The sequence below is a fragment of the Prionailurus viverrinus genome, chromosome D2 (assembly GCF_022837055.1).
Source record: "Prionailurus viverrinus isolate Anna chromosome D2, UM_Priviv_1.0, whole genome shotgun sequence".
Lineage (NCBI taxonomy): Eukaryota > Metazoa > Chordata > Mammalia > Carnivora > Felidae > Prionailurus > Prionailurus viverrinus.
The window spans coordinates 61364875-61379136 of record NC_062571.1 but is presented as its reverse complement, the minus strand read 5'-3'; the positions used below and the strand labels follow the sequence as shown (position 1 = coordinate 61379136).

The 14262-nt window shown below is 52.8% G+C and overlaps 1 protein-coding gene across 3 annotated transcripts; it reads right to left on the bottom strand.

Moving 5' to 3' along the window:
* Positions 1 to 1254: 1254 nt before the first annotated feature.
* On the bottom strand, positions 1255 to 14259 carry MFSD13A (major facilitator superfamily domain containing 13A). Of its 3 annotated transcripts, none has more exons than XM_047826353.1 (9): positions 14203 to 14259; positions 6823 to 7065; positions 6394 to 6476; positions 5366 to 5818; positions 5091 to 5214; positions 4394 to 4490; positions 3418 to 3589; positions 3151 to 3344; positions 1255 to 2091 (listed from the first exon to the last, which is right to left on the bottom strand). In XM_047826353.1, the coding sequence occupies exons 2-9, from the start codon at positions 6988 to 6990 to the stop codon at positions 1829 to 1831; spliced, it is 1554 nt and encodes a 517-aa protein (XP_047682309.1). In that variant the 5' UTR covers positions 6991 to 7065; positions 14203 to 14259; the 3' UTR covers positions 1255 to 1828. The 3 variants fall into 3 exon arrangements, with proteins under 3 accessions (XP_047682309.1, XP_047682310.1, XP_047682308.1); XM_047826354.1 differs by lacking the exon at positions 14203 to 14259 and adding an exon at positions 12334 to 12667; XM_047826352.1 differs by lacking the exon at positions 14203 to 14259 and adding an exon at positions 10382 to 10518.
* Between the last annotated feature and the right edge of the window lie 3 nt (positions 14260 to 14262).

The window sequence follows — 14262 nt, the reverse complement described above, 5'->3', positions numbered from 1 at the left end:
GCAGGCCCTGAATCTGAAGCATGATTGGGCCTCATCTGTCCTCTAGAGGGCACTCTTGTACCAGCAAGACTTATCTAGCTCTCAGCCCAAGTCCCGGCCTGTCAAGTGGATACAGAGAAGATGGTGTTCATGCCAAAAACCCAGGAACTGAGGGTCCCAGCCCTGCACATACACAAAAACCCATGAGTGAGACCACCTCGAATGAGGGGAGCAGCTACTGACATCCCTGAAGTCAGAGGCTCTCAAAACTTCCACATGGATGAGAAGCTCAGGAACTTATTAAAATATAGTTCCTGGGGCCTACACTCAGATATTCTGACTAATCAGTTCTCCATTTGAAACCTGTATACTTGGGGGGGCGGGGGTGGTGGTGGCAGGGATTGCCAGGCATTTTACAAACACTAACGTATTTGATCCGACAACCCTACAAAGTGTGTAGGTATTTTTATTATCCACCTTGCAGATGGGGAAATAGAGCCACAGAAAGATTATGTAATTTCCCAAAGCTCTGCTCTTTATTAGCTAGGATATGAACCCAGGCAATACAGCCCTAGAGCCTAAATCTTTAGCCAACTGTATAGATCTTCAAAAACCATTGGCCTTGAGCAGTAAGTAGTTCCCAATCAGGCCAATTTTGCCTGTGGGACACATTTGGTGATGTCTGGAGACATCTGGTTGTCACAACTGGTAGTGAGATGCTACTGGCATCTAGGAGAGGCCAGGGATGCTGTTATAAATATCCATAACAAAGAATTATCTGGCTCCAAGTATCTCTAGGTTGACAAACACTGGCCTAGAGCACAGGGGCATTAGTCACAGGTGCCCAGTAAAATCACAGAGCTTTCCAAAACCCCAGTGCTCAGGCCATACCCCAGATCCATGAAATCCGAATCTGGAGGAACAGAACTCAAGACCTCAGCATTTTTGAGAGCTCCCAGTGACTCCAGGGTTGGGGACCTCAGTCTTGGAAGCAGCTGCTCTTGCTCACCGTGTCTGGCAGTGGTGTATAGGAAAGGCACCGGGACATGACCACAGGCCTCCAAGTCATTTCGCTCCCAAATACCCATGCAGATACGAGTCTGCATGCTTTTCCTGCTCCCTCAGTGAAAAATCTGATGAGGGTGCCCTCCCCCATCACCACCACCAACTCATCGGCAGAAGAACATTCTCAGGGTACTTTTCCTATTAAGTGAGGAACCCTGTTCCCCAGCCCCACCAACCCACTGCTCCCACACACAGCACACACCTCAAGAATGGGAATAGAAATGACTGACTTTAATCAGTCTGCGATGAAATGAGCCTCTTTTAGAGGCCAGGTGGGGGTGGGGAAGCCCTGCAGCAGCTAGGGCACACTCCTTCAGGCACAGCTGAAGCAGACAGCTCAGAGAAACCACTGGAAAGGTGGAGGGAGGGGGCAGTGGGACTCACAGCTTCCCCTGAGTGGGTGAAAGTGGCTTCTGAGACCACACAAAGCACCGGCCCCAGCCAGGTAGTGGGATAGGCCCCCATGCTGCCCATGCAGCAACCCCGTGTGACCACAGGGCGGCCCCATCCCTTCTTGGTTCTCTTCTTCCTCCAGCCCCAAAGGGGGAAGAGGTCCCTGAGCACATACAGCCCAGCCCTTGCCCAAGCTGGGTCAGACAGCCAAGCAGGAACTTAGACCCCAGTGACGCTCCCGGCTCAGCCTCAGAAACTCCCACTCTGCCATCTGTCCTCCAGGCTGTGTCCCAGTAAAGGCACAGCGGCAGGATGGGGGGCTGGCAAAAGTGGCTCCTGACCAGGGTGGCAGACAGTGTCATCAGCAGGATGGCCTTGCTGTGCCTGCCTGTCACACCATCTTAACCTCCAGGGTTTGGGCCCGTGATAGGTTCTGGCGCTGGGCTTTGACCATGTGCAGGCGTCTCCCGTGCAGCGTGAACTGGGACCAAGTGAACAGCTGCAGCACAGCACAGGTGATGGGCACCAGCACCAACAGGTAGAAGCAGCCCTGGCGGAGCGTCGGGGCCTGCGCCGGGGGCGGGGCCGGGGGCTCTGGCCATGGCTGAGCACTCCCCACGGGGGCCAGCGGGGGCTGCTGGAAGAGATCGTGACCTAGGACAAGAGAGCATGCAGAAAGAACAAGGTCAGCCCTGGTCTCCTCCAAAGTCCACAGCACAGCGCCACATCTCAAACAACACACGTGTACGTCTAAACCACAGCTCAATTCCTCCCCAAACTTGCTTCGCCTCTGCTCTTCCCTTCTCGGTGTCTGGTACCACTGTCTACCCAAAACCTCAGTCTTCCTGGGTTCCTCAGTAAACCTCACCACTCCCCAAAAGCCAATCCTTCACTTCCCCCCAATTCCAAAACACATCCGGTACCGGGACACTTTCTTCCGGCCCCCTTGGCACCGCTTGCTCCAAGCTTCCATCGCCTCTGCCACAGCCTCCCCACAACCCATTCCCCACACAGCAGTCAGGGTGAAGTTGAAAAAACATAGATCAGACCACGTCACTCCCCTGCTTAGAACCGTGGCAAATAGAATCTCTTCACAACGAGAATAAAATCCAAACCCTGTCCTGATTTACAGAGCCCTCTACTTTCCCAGCCTTGTCTCCTAACCACCCCTGATACCTTGGGCCTTTGCACTTACCTCCCCTTCTGTCTGGGATTCACTGAGATCTTTCAAGACCAAATCCTTGCCCTTCAGTCCACATCCTAGGTGTCATCTCAGAGAGGCCTTCCTGGACCACACTAAAGTAGCTTCTCAGTCCCATTGCTTTTACCACTGCCTGCTGTTTTCTCATTTGGCTGTTTACTGCCAACCCCATCCCTCCCCCCTGACTAGAATAAAAGTTCCATGATGGCAAGGCCATTGTTATTTCCCTAGAGGACCTGGAGCAACTCTTGGCAGAAAAAGTTTTCAATAAACATTTGTTGAATGAATGAATGAATGAATGAACGAACGAACTATTGAAAGACTGGAAGATTGGAGACTCAGTTCCTCTACCCATGTAGGGAGAGGCCAAGGAGGAATGGCCCAGGCACAGCTTCTGTTGGCCAGCTGCCATTCTCTCTCCCTTACTGGACCCAGTTTGTCTGCTGGTGTGCCAGGTAAGCTTTGACCCCTGGAGCCTCAAGAGCCCCTGCGCCAGCTCCCAGGGCCCTCACCTGTGTAGAAGCAGAGCAGCCAGGTGCCCAGCAGCGGGGCGAAGGTCTGGCCTGGCTTGGTCACCAGGGCCACCATGCCAAAGAGAAGAGCTGAGGCCGCCTGCTTACGGTGGTTCAACACCAGGTCCTCGTCCACCAGGTCAGTGACCACCAGAGTCAACAGCTTACAGGTGCCCTCAGTGAAAACACGGTTACTGCCAGGGGAGAGAGGGGGCGAGAATGAAGGGGTGGAACAGAGGCGTGGGGGTGAGGGAGGGCAGCGCGTACCTGGCAATGAAGAGGCAGAGCAGGCCGGGGCGGTCAGGGCCAGCCAACAGCATGAGCAGGCTCAGGCCCAGCTTGAGCAGGAAGAGCCCCCGCACCACGGCGTAGACGCCCCAACGCCGGCACAAGGGCAGGAAGTAGAGGTTGTTGAGGTGGGGAGCGACATAGGAGATGCCTGGGCAGAAAGGGTGCGGCTTTGTCAGGGCCACTGCCATAGCTTCCACAATTACCCACATCTTGGGGTGCCCCGGGCGGGGGGGGGAGTGGGGGGAGGAGGGCTCAGTCATTTGAGCAACCAACTTTGGCTGGGGTCATAATCTCACAGTTCATGGATTTGAGCCCTGTATCGGGCTTTGCACGGACAGCACAGAGCCTACTTTGGATACTGTCTTCCTTTCTCTCGGCCCCCTCCCCTGCTCGAGTTTTCTCTTTCTCTCAAAAGTAAACATTAAAAAAATTGTTTTTAATTATCCACATCTTAACGATCAGAATCAGAGTTGGCATTGATTGAACACTGACAACGTGCCAGGCTCTGTGCGAAGAGCTTCACATCCTTTTCTTTAATCCCTACAACTCTTTAGGGTAAGTACTATATTATTCCTACTTTACAGGTGACAAATGGAGGCCCCAAGAGTTTAAATAAAACATACCCAAGGCCACACAGCGAATAAGCAGAGTCAAGAAGCACACCCAAGCCCCTCAGCCTGTAATCCTAGCTGTTAAATAGCTACTGCGGGGGGCACCAAGAGAGCAGCCCTACCCTACTCACATCCGCAACAGGCCCCGCCCCCCCCCCCCCCCCCCCCCCCCGGCAAACAGGGCCGGGTGGGGGCTGGACATGCAACCCCACAGCGGCCTCTGCCCCCTCTGCCCCCTGCCAGCCAGGCCCCAGCGCGGGAGGGAGTTGCGTCTGCAGCTGGGGGAGGGATCCTGGGGTGCAAGCTTCAGTTCCTCCAGCCTGCATGAGGCGCCCACTCACCCAACAGGAAGGAGCCCGTGGACAGGGAGATGTGGTCCGACAACAGATGCTCCAGGAAGAGGGGGAAGAAGTTGCTGTTGAAGTGGCAGTGAAACACCTGCAAGCCGACAGGGGCAGTGAGGAGGCTGCTGGGCCGCAGGGCTGGGCAGCAAGGGCACCAGTAGGCTCTATCCTCATATCCCTCCACCTGGAGCATGCCAGAATAAAACCCCAACCAAATTCCTATTGCTTATCTAATTTTGCTAAAAGGTAGAAGGAATGATAAGATGGTCCACGGAATGATTAAGATTTTTTTACTCTTTAGTTTCAAATACTTGAGTAAAACAAGCTTGACAGTATAAACACCATCTATGTCTAGGCTGGGCTAGCCTCTGCACTGCATGTGTTTTAGCTATGGCACTTAGTGTTTTAAAAAGACTGTCACAGAGTTCTCAAAAGGGCACCCCTTTTTCATATCCTCACTGTGCAGGTGAGGACACCCAGGCCTGCCCCGACAGACCTTCCCAAGATCACACAGGGAGTTAGAAGCTCTGAGGGCGCCGGAATCCAGGTCTCCTAACCACCCGACCTGTGTATCCACTATCAAATTGCCCAGCAGTCCTCACACGAGGCCCAGAACTGCTTTCCCAGCTTTTGAGGAGCCTGTTCCCTCGAGTGGAGCGCGGCCTACCCGTCGGGCGGGGGCCTGTTCCCATACCTGCACCAGGTCCATGCCCACGAACCACAGGAAGTTCCGGTGGCGTGCCAGCTGCTGGAGGTACTGGCCCAAAGTGATGCTGCCTGCTTCCTTGCAGCCCACAAGCAACTCCTCTCCACACAGGCTACAGGGCAGAGGGGAGTCACCGATGGCCTAAGGCTGGGCCAGAGCCATCTGCCACCCCAGGCCAGCCACCCATCAGCCAGGGGACTCAGCGTTGAAATCACACTCAGAAGTGTTGGTGGGAACCAGAAGAACTGGGCCAGGCAACTCACCCGCCATCTACAGCTAGGGCTGGGCACTCCGGCTCCCTACCGGCTGCCTCAACCCGCCTCCTAAGCAGCCGTGTGGCCCCCACAAAGCCCAGCCCAGAGCCAGTGGCCAGTGCCACGCAGAAGGTGCGGAAGGAAGAGAAGTCTTCCTTGTTCCAGAAGGCATAGGAGGCAAAGACGGAGAGGGAGCCAGCTGCACTGAAGAGGGAGCAGTAGAAGTTGAGGTGGGTACGGTCATGGGCAGAGAGGGCCAGGTCAGCCAGCAAGGCATGATGGTGCAGGTCCACGAGAGTCAGGAAACCATCATAGAGGCACAGGCACAGCAAGAACTGCAGGCCAGCTGGGGCCCAGGGCACCCAGAATGCCAGGAACGACAATGCCAGCAGCGGCCCGTGCCAGCCCAGGGCCCGCACCCGTGCCAGCACCACGGCCCTGGAGGACAGCCCGGCACCCGACCTGCCAGAGAGAGGAGGAAAGTCGGGAGATGCTCTTACAAACTTGATGAGCCCCAGTTCCCCCCCTGCCCAGACCCCAGAGGAAGGACAGAGGCCCAGAGTATGGAACTCACACCAGGGTGGTCCCACTGAGCCCTGAGTCCTCAGCCTCTGATTTAGGAAGCACAACTCTCCAGGGGGTACACTCTCTTGTCTGGTCCCTTGCCAAGCCTGCCAGGGCTGATGGCCAAAGGGTGGTGGGACACCTATTTCTCAGGGTTGGGGGCAGTGGTGGGCCCAAGCAGGATGGGGTAAAGGAATCTGCCAGAAGCAACAGAGAGTGTTTGCTGTACAGCTCCCAGTTCTGAGGACCTGACAAGGCAAGCTGAGGTAAATCTCTTCCCACGTGAGCAAGGCAACAGTTAGTCAAGGCCATTCTCCCACATGGCCAGAGCCTGACTGACCTTGGGAAGGGAGGGGGCCTGGTCAAAAGCTGAAAATGGTTTCCTTTTTCTCTCCCCACCCCAAACACAGACACCCCCTGGGGAGGAGTGGGATGGGACAGGACCCGTTGTGACCCACCCACAGGACACAAACCGGGGCTGGGAGCTGAGGAACTGACGGTCACTCAGCCAACCGAAGAGGGGGTCGTTGAGGCTGTTCCAGAGGAGAAACACCGTCTGTGGGCAGAGAGGAGATGGGGCAGGTGGGCTCCAGGCAACCTCCTCTCCAGAGGTTTCCCCACCCAGCCTGCTCGCCACCCCTCAAGATAAGCACAGCTTTCCTGCCTGCAAACCTCTGCTCAGGTCAGTCCCTCTGCTAAAACCCACTCTACCAGCCACCGCCCCCCATCAAATTCCCACCCATCCAGGGTGAATTTATCCAGCTGATAAATGAACATTTATCAAAGCTCCAGCTCCAGCTTTTCTTGCTGAATTGAGGTGGGCAACCTGGCCAGCCCCAAGCTCCAGACTGGGTGGGACCCAGCCTTGCAATCCGCCTGGCTCCCACCCAGTGCTGGCCTACCTCTCCAACCCAGAAGGCAGTTTTGTTGATCTTGTACACCGAGACAAAGGTGTCCACATAGTAAAGCAGGAACACGTTGTGCAGGACGGAGATGAAGAGGGCCAGGGAGCCATAGACCACAGCTGTAGGCAGGCCCAGCATCCAAGCCTGGAGCCTGCCCAGCCCCATGGCTGCCAGCTCAGCCTCAGCCCCAGGAGCACTGAGGAGCGCTCACAGCCAAGGGCAGTCTGGCCATTCTTGTCCCTGGGGAAGAAGGAGCCCATTAGCTGCAGGGATCAGAGCCAGCTCTGTTCCCAACCCCAGACCTCTGAGTCACTTAAAAACTCATTTCCACTGGGAGAAAGTTTGTACATCAAACCAAGCTGGGGAATCATCACTGACATCAATGACTGTACAGCTGAAACAGTGCTGGGCTGGATACCACTGAGAGTAACCCAAGAAGACTGATAAAGTCGTGGGAAAAGAAGTGCTGAGCCAGGTCACATGCTAGGGGAGTGTGCTCAGTATCTTCTTTCATCCACACTGTCTTATCACACACACCTTCACAATCTGGATGTGATGACTGTGGGCCTGGGCACACAACGTCCCTGTAACCTCAGGCAAGCTACTTGACCTTAGCCTCAGTTTCCTTTTCTGTAAAAGGGCAAAGGGGATGATCATGTCCACTCTGCAGTGGAGGGTAAGGGTCAAGTGAGGTAACTCACAGAAAGCGTTCAATAATGGATTGTTGTCATGTTGTCATGATTATCCTTATAAAATCCTGACAATACAAAAATTATAGCACAATTACGATGTTATTGGAAAGCACCCCCAAGCTCAGATATGTTAAGTAATTTGCCCAATGTCAGACAGCAGAAAAGTGGGAGATTTGACCCCTGACCTGTCTGGTTCCAAACCCTCTTCTGCCACTTGACCTTTCAAATCAGGTTCCTATACACTGTTGGGTAGAATAGAGAAAGTTGCTACGATGTCAGGTTCTGTAGGTATAGAAGAATGATAAGATCTGGCAAGAGTCCACACCTACTCATGCACTTTGATTCTGGAAATTCCACTTCAAGGAACTAGGCCCAAAGGAATATGTACAGAGACGTTCATGGCAGCAACAGTAATAAACAGCAAAAAGTTGGACACAGCCCAAGATGCAACAGAGACTGGCTCAGCAAGGCCAATGCTCTCCAGAAAAGGCAAGCATGTGGGCCACCTTGACACGTAGGAGAGAAATTCAAGAACATGTTACATGAAAAGAGAGAATAAAGCACAGTGTGGGTTCCTGTCTTCCAACCAGGCTGACTTGTACACAGAGGCGGGAAGGCAAGACTGGCCATGAGTGGGAAGGAAATAAATCAGATTTTTATTGGAGCAGGACTTCTCAAACTGGAACGTACTTTCAAGTCACCTGGGTACTTCAAAATGTAGATTTTTGACTCAGGAGGTCTGGGGAGGAATCTGAGATTCTGTATTTCTAAAGGGCACCCAGGTGGCATTGGGCTACTGGGCCATGACCACACTTTAAGCAGCGAGGCATTAAGTCTGGCTGTCTCTTTTTTTAGATTCAAAGCTGCTGTTCTCTTTTCAGAATAACCCGTGTGTGTTTGTCTGACCCCCCAAAGGGAAGCTATGAGGACTTCCTTCTAACTCCCTGTTGCAAGTTAAATCAATGCCCCCCCAAAAGATATGTTCAAGCCCTAACCCCCAGTACCTGTGTGACTTTATTTGGAAACAGGATCTGTGCAGATGTAACCAAGTTGAGATCATAATGAATTCGGTGGGCTCTAATCCAGTGATGGGTATCCTTACAAGGAGAGGGAAATTTGGACACAGAGACAGACACACACAGAAAGAAGACGGCCATGTAAAGACAGGTAGAAATTGGAGTGATACAGACACAAGCCAAGGAACGCCAAGGGCAGCAGGCAACCACCAGGAGCTAGGGAAGAAGCAAGGGAGGATTCTTCCCTGGAGCCTCTGGAGGGAGCACAACCAACCAGAGTTGATTCAGACTGTGAGAGAATAAATTTTAAGCCACCCAGTTTGCAGTAATCTGTTACTGCAGCCCTCTGAAATTTACACATACTCTCAAGGACTATTCCTCTTAGAGCCCTTGTGACCCAAGCCTAAACTCAGGCACACCGATGCGCGCACACACACACACAGCTGAAACTTCTGCTTCCCATCGTGCTCAGCCCCTAGAGAGCCAATTTCAGCCCCAGTCCAAGAGTAGTGACCCCCAGGACCTGTCCTTGCCCCATGACCCACTATGGCTCCCCCTCCATGTCCACCCTTCCAGAGCCTCTGCAGTCTGGCTTCTCCCTGCCTCCCAGAGTCTCCAAGTTACCCTCTCCTCTGGCCAGGCCTTTGTCCTTGGTGGTAGGTACTCCTGCCAGAAGTGGCCTCCCATCTCCCATCCTTCAAGAGACCACACCATATCCAGACTTTCTCCAGCCCCTCACAGATGCCTCCTGCCGAGACTCTCCTGACTGCCTCCACTCCAACCTGTGGGTTTCCAAGAGCAGGGCCTGCTTCTTTGCCCGCCCTCTCCCTCAGAGGGCTGGACTCCACCACTCTCAGGTAGAGAAACAGGCCCTGAGGGGAGAATAAGTAAGGAATCCCAGAGGGATCTCTCAGGCTCATTGGAAAATGAGGGCAGTTCATTCAAGAGATCCAACCTGGCGCTCGTCTTTGCCTAGTGGTGGGGAATGAGGGAAGGAAAAGCAGATGGAACAACCTAAAACCAGCCACGTCTGTGAGAATGTCTCCTGAGCTACAGTGACCCTACTTTGGCATCAAAGCCGGAAGATGGCCAGGTAGCCTCTCGCTGGGGCTCTTGAGCCCCTGAAGAAACATTTGTCAGGAAATATTTTTCCCCCCACAGTTTTATTGAGGTATAATTGATACACAATGATCTGCATATATTCAAAGTGTGCAGTGTGATCAGTTTAAACTGTTTACACCTGTGAAACCACTGCCACAATTGACATCATGAACATATCCATCACCCTAAGAGTCTCCCTGGCACTTTCTAAGGAACATAGCAGAAAGAAAACACAGTTGAGGGTCTTGTAAGTCCTGATTCTACCACTTACTTCCTGTGTGACATGGAGCGATTTGCTTAACCTCTCTCTGACTTTCTTCATGTCCAATGTGGGGCCGACTACTGTTAGCAGTCTAGGGGAAATTATTCTAAAGCCCTTAGCACATAAGTGTGGTGAACACTCAAACTTCAGACATTACTGCTATTGAGCCTCTCAGACCTTCCAAACCCACCACACAAGGATGGGGTGAGTGTTTAAGTAGGCTTCACGCCCAGCGTGGAGCCCAACGAAGGGCTTGAACTTCCGACCCTGAGATCAAGACCTGAGCTGAGATCAAGAGTCAGACGCTCAACCAACTGGGCCACCCAGGTGCCCCAAGGATGGGCTATTAATCTAAAGGTGCTTTGGGGCTGTGAAGCACAACTTACACCTCTGTTGCTATCCTTAACCCAGGTCACTTTCTCTGATTCCCCAGGGCCTTTCAGAACCCCTTGCCCCCACACACACCCCACCCCACCTCACCTCACCTCCAAAGCCTTTGTCCAAAGGGAGTGAAGGCTCCCAGGCCCCTACCCAGATGTCCAGTGACCTGCCCTGGTTGCTAGAAGGTAAACCTTGCAGGCAAGTCCCCAGCCTCCACCAGCTGGCTTCCTGCTGAAATGGCAGAAGAAAACCTCAGAGGGGGTTGAAGTGGGAGGGAAGGGTGTGACTTTTGCCATCAGAAGAGGCGGAGTTTAAATCCCAAATGCACTTCCTACTAAGAATGTAACCTCAGGCAAGTCACTTAACCTGTCTGAGCCTAGGTTTCCTCCTGTGTAGGATGTGAATAATAATACCCATCCTTTTTTTTTTTTTTAACATTTTTTTCATTTTTGAGAGAGACAGAGACAGAGCACGAGCAGGGGAGGGGCAGAGAGAGAGGGAGACACAGAATCCAAAGCAGGCCCCAGGCTCTGAGCTGTCAACACAGAGCCTGACGTGGGGCTCCAACCCACGAACCGTGAGATCATGACCTGAGCTGAAGTCAGACACTAAACCAACCGAGCCACCCAAGTGCCCCATAATACCCATCCTTTAAAGGAATGCAGGAAGGATTAAACTAATGTCCAGAAGCCCAGAGCACTGTTACATGGAAGATGTTTAGAAACTGGCTTTTTCTTGGGCTCACTCATAAAAGATCGGAGTAGGAGCAGGGGAATATCCTGGTAATCCAGTCCCTTCTCATGGTAAGGCAATTTGAGAGAAAAGACAGAGCACACAAGGGTAAATCAAAAGAGAGAATCTAGGGGCACCTGGGTGGCTCAGTGGGTTAAGTGTCCGAATCGAGTTCGGGTCAGGTTATGATCTCATGGTTCGTAAGGTAGAGCCCCTTGTCCTGCTGGGATTCATTCTCTCATTCTCTCTCTCTCTCAAAATAAATAAACTTAAAAAAAAAAAATGTTAAGAAAAAGAGAGTCCACAAGTGGCAGGAATGCACGCAAAATTCAGGAGTGCCAGACACAAACCCGCGCCACAGGCCAAAGCCGGAGGCAAAACAACCTGTCCAGATAAGCCTCTGCCTGGAAGAGGAGCTGGGGAAGGAGTGTCCAGGGTCCCTCCAGCAGTTTCTCTTCCAGATTCTGCTCCTCCCCCAGGAAACACCTTCTCCTACTCACCCTTCTCACCCTCAATACGCCCCAGCAGAGAACAAGAGCTCAGCCTCTCCAGGGGAGGAACAGCTTGGAACCCACACCAGCTCAGGTGCATAACCCAGGGGAAATATCCTGTAACCAACTCCACCCCTACCTTGGCACCTGGCAGGAGAGCCTGTTGGAGGCCCCCAGGGCCTACCCCCTCCCCCCGCCCCCTGCTGGTATGGTGCCAGTTATGTGGCTTTGAGCCAGCCTCTTCTCCCTAGGCCCGGTCTCCTTATCTATAAAGTGGGGTGATAATGCCAGCCTCTCGGATTGCTGAGGGGCTGAAATGCAAAAACGCACCAAGCACAGAACCTGGCACATACAAATTCCTCAATAAATAGTAGCTACTGTTACTCTTTTTCGTATCTCTGCTGTCTGGTTTCTTGGTCTTTCTAGCACCCAGCACTGATGCCTCTTGCTGCCATCCCTCAAATTCTCTTTTAAATGCCACCTCCGCACCTTTGTTCAGGCTGTTGCTTCCACCTAAAATACCCAAGATGTAACTACATATCATTGCTCAGGCATCTGGGTATGCCTGGCTTTTACATCCATCATCAAGAATCCTTACAACCCTTGTTACGATTCCCATCTCCTAAGTGAAGAAACCAAGGCTCTGAAGGTTAAATAACTGGCCCCAAATCAAAGTTATTAGGTGCTGGAGCAAAGATTCACAACAGGTGTTTTTGACTAGAAAATGTCAGCATTTCTCAAGTCACTGTGCCCAACCCCACCACCATCTTATGAAACTCTGCTGATTCAAGGCCTAGTTCAGTGGCATGGCCTTCCTGAGTACACCTACTCACGTGTTCTCTCCCTTTTCAGGTCCCTTGGCTTCTTCATCAGGATCCAAATACCTCCTGTACCCTCCTCCAGTACCTAAGCTCCTTAAGAGCAGGGCCAGGTCAGACCCGTTTTCTACTCCCTGCCCCCACCAGGCTTCTTCACCACACAGCAGGTACTCAATTAATACCTGCTAGGTCAATTTGCCCCAAACAGGCCGATATGGGCATCCCCAGCACTAGGGAAGAGTAGCAGCCATAGGAGTGCCACCCCCAAATCCCACCGTACCCCTCAGCTCTGCCTGGCTGTGGGAGTCAGAAAAAGGCAACCTGGGGAGCTGTGATGTACCCTGCTGAATAAAACATGTACAGCAAGGCAACTGGTGCACAAAGAGGAATAGTGATAACAAAAAGTAACATTTATTCATTTCGTACCATGTGTTAAGAAAGCAGATACAATATGGAAAGGGAGCTCAGAGCAAGCAGGCAGAGGAAAGACACCAGATCAGAAAGGGTTTTGCAGACTACACACAAGATTCTATCCTGAGGACAATGGGGTGGGGGACACGGGGGGGGGGGGGTGGTGAGGTGACAGAACCAGATCCATTTGGAAGGAATCCCGTAGCATAAAAACTCTCTCCTCTTGACCCATCGGGCCTCTGGAAGAGAAAGAACTAGAAAGGATGGAAATCGTAGCATCTCCCTGATTTCTGAAACTTTATCAGGCCTATAGTGGGTAAGGGGCTGGTGGATTTTGTGGAGGAAACCAAGAATGCCAGACTGGGACCCTAGAGTGAGGGGCGTGGGGAGGATGGGTGTTGATTCCCTCCAAAAGGCCTACTGACTGTAGGCAAAGCAGTTTAATGCAGAGGGAAAAGGCCACTGACAAGCATAATTTAGAGTTAGGAGCCCTGAGTCAAGTTTGAACATTATCACTACTAACTACCTGAGTTTATTCCTACATCTGTGAAGCAGGAGAAAACAATTCCATTCTCTACCTGTCCTCAGGGGTATCAAATGAAATTGAAAGGTGTAACTCTCTGTGCAAATATTAGGTGTCCTTTTCTCAACAAGCAGCTGACCTCTGAATTATCTGCTACATTTTCTGTTTCACAACCACCTTGCCTCCTTGCCCAGTCTCCTCAGAGCAGGGTCCAGGCCTGGCAGGAGGACCTCCCCTGGGGGTGGGGAGGACACCCTCCATTCCAAATACTCATGGGCCTATTCTCCTCACTCTGGAAATGAACTTTCTACTTACTGGGGGAGGGACCTTCCTCCTCTCCCTCCCCAACAGGTAACTACAGCAGCACTGGATGGTCAGCGACTTGACCCTAGGACCACCTGTCCCCACCAAGCCACTGAGCAGTCTGGGGCTAACCCAGAAGCTCTTTACTCAATAGCTGGCATGCTGCCGCTGAAACATGTGGTTCTCCAGCCCGTCTGTACATTAAAATCACCTGAGGAGCTGCTTAATATCGAGGTCCAGGCCTCACTCCTGACCAATTTAATCGGAATTTCCAGGGATGGGGCCCAGCATCAGTGTTCTTTTAAAGCTCCCCAAGTGGTTCTACTATGGAAGCAAGGTTAAGGGCCATTATGTTAATGAAATGGATCCCAAGCCTGATGCATCCCGCGACCTCAGCTCCCCCCCGCCCCGGGGGGCCCTTCTGCAAAGATGCCACCCTCACCCCTTGAGCCCAAGCTTCTCCCACCCTGACCCGGGGGCTCTCCCATCCCACAACCTCATCACTTCAGGGACCCCCCGCAGACAGCTCCCAGGACTCCCAGAGCAGAGAGCATTCCTGTCCCCCTCGGGTCCGTTCTTTGTGGGTAACCGGCCCCCAGTCCGGCCCGCTCCTGCCCCCGCGCCCGGGCCACGGGAGAGCCCCTCACCGCAATCGTGGCAGGCGAAGCCTAATCCTGCGGCTGCCTGGAGCCAGGTGCGAGCCAGTG

Excerpts from the sequence above, each read along its gene's own strand:
- MFSD13A (XM_047826353.1), bottom strand. The coding sequence starts at position 6,990 with ATGGGGCTGGGCAGGCTCCAGGCTTGGATGCTGGGCCTGCCTACAGCT. Across the intron at positions 6,477-6,822 it reads CTGCCTTCTGGGTTGGAGAG|ACGGTGTTTCTCCTCTGGAA; the intron begins GTAGGCCAGCAC and ends CTCTGCCCACAG. Across the intron at positions 3,345-3,417 it reads CTCTGCCTCTTCATTGCCAG|TAACCGTGTTTTCACTGAGG; the intron begins GTACGCGCTGCC and ends CTCCCCTGGCAG.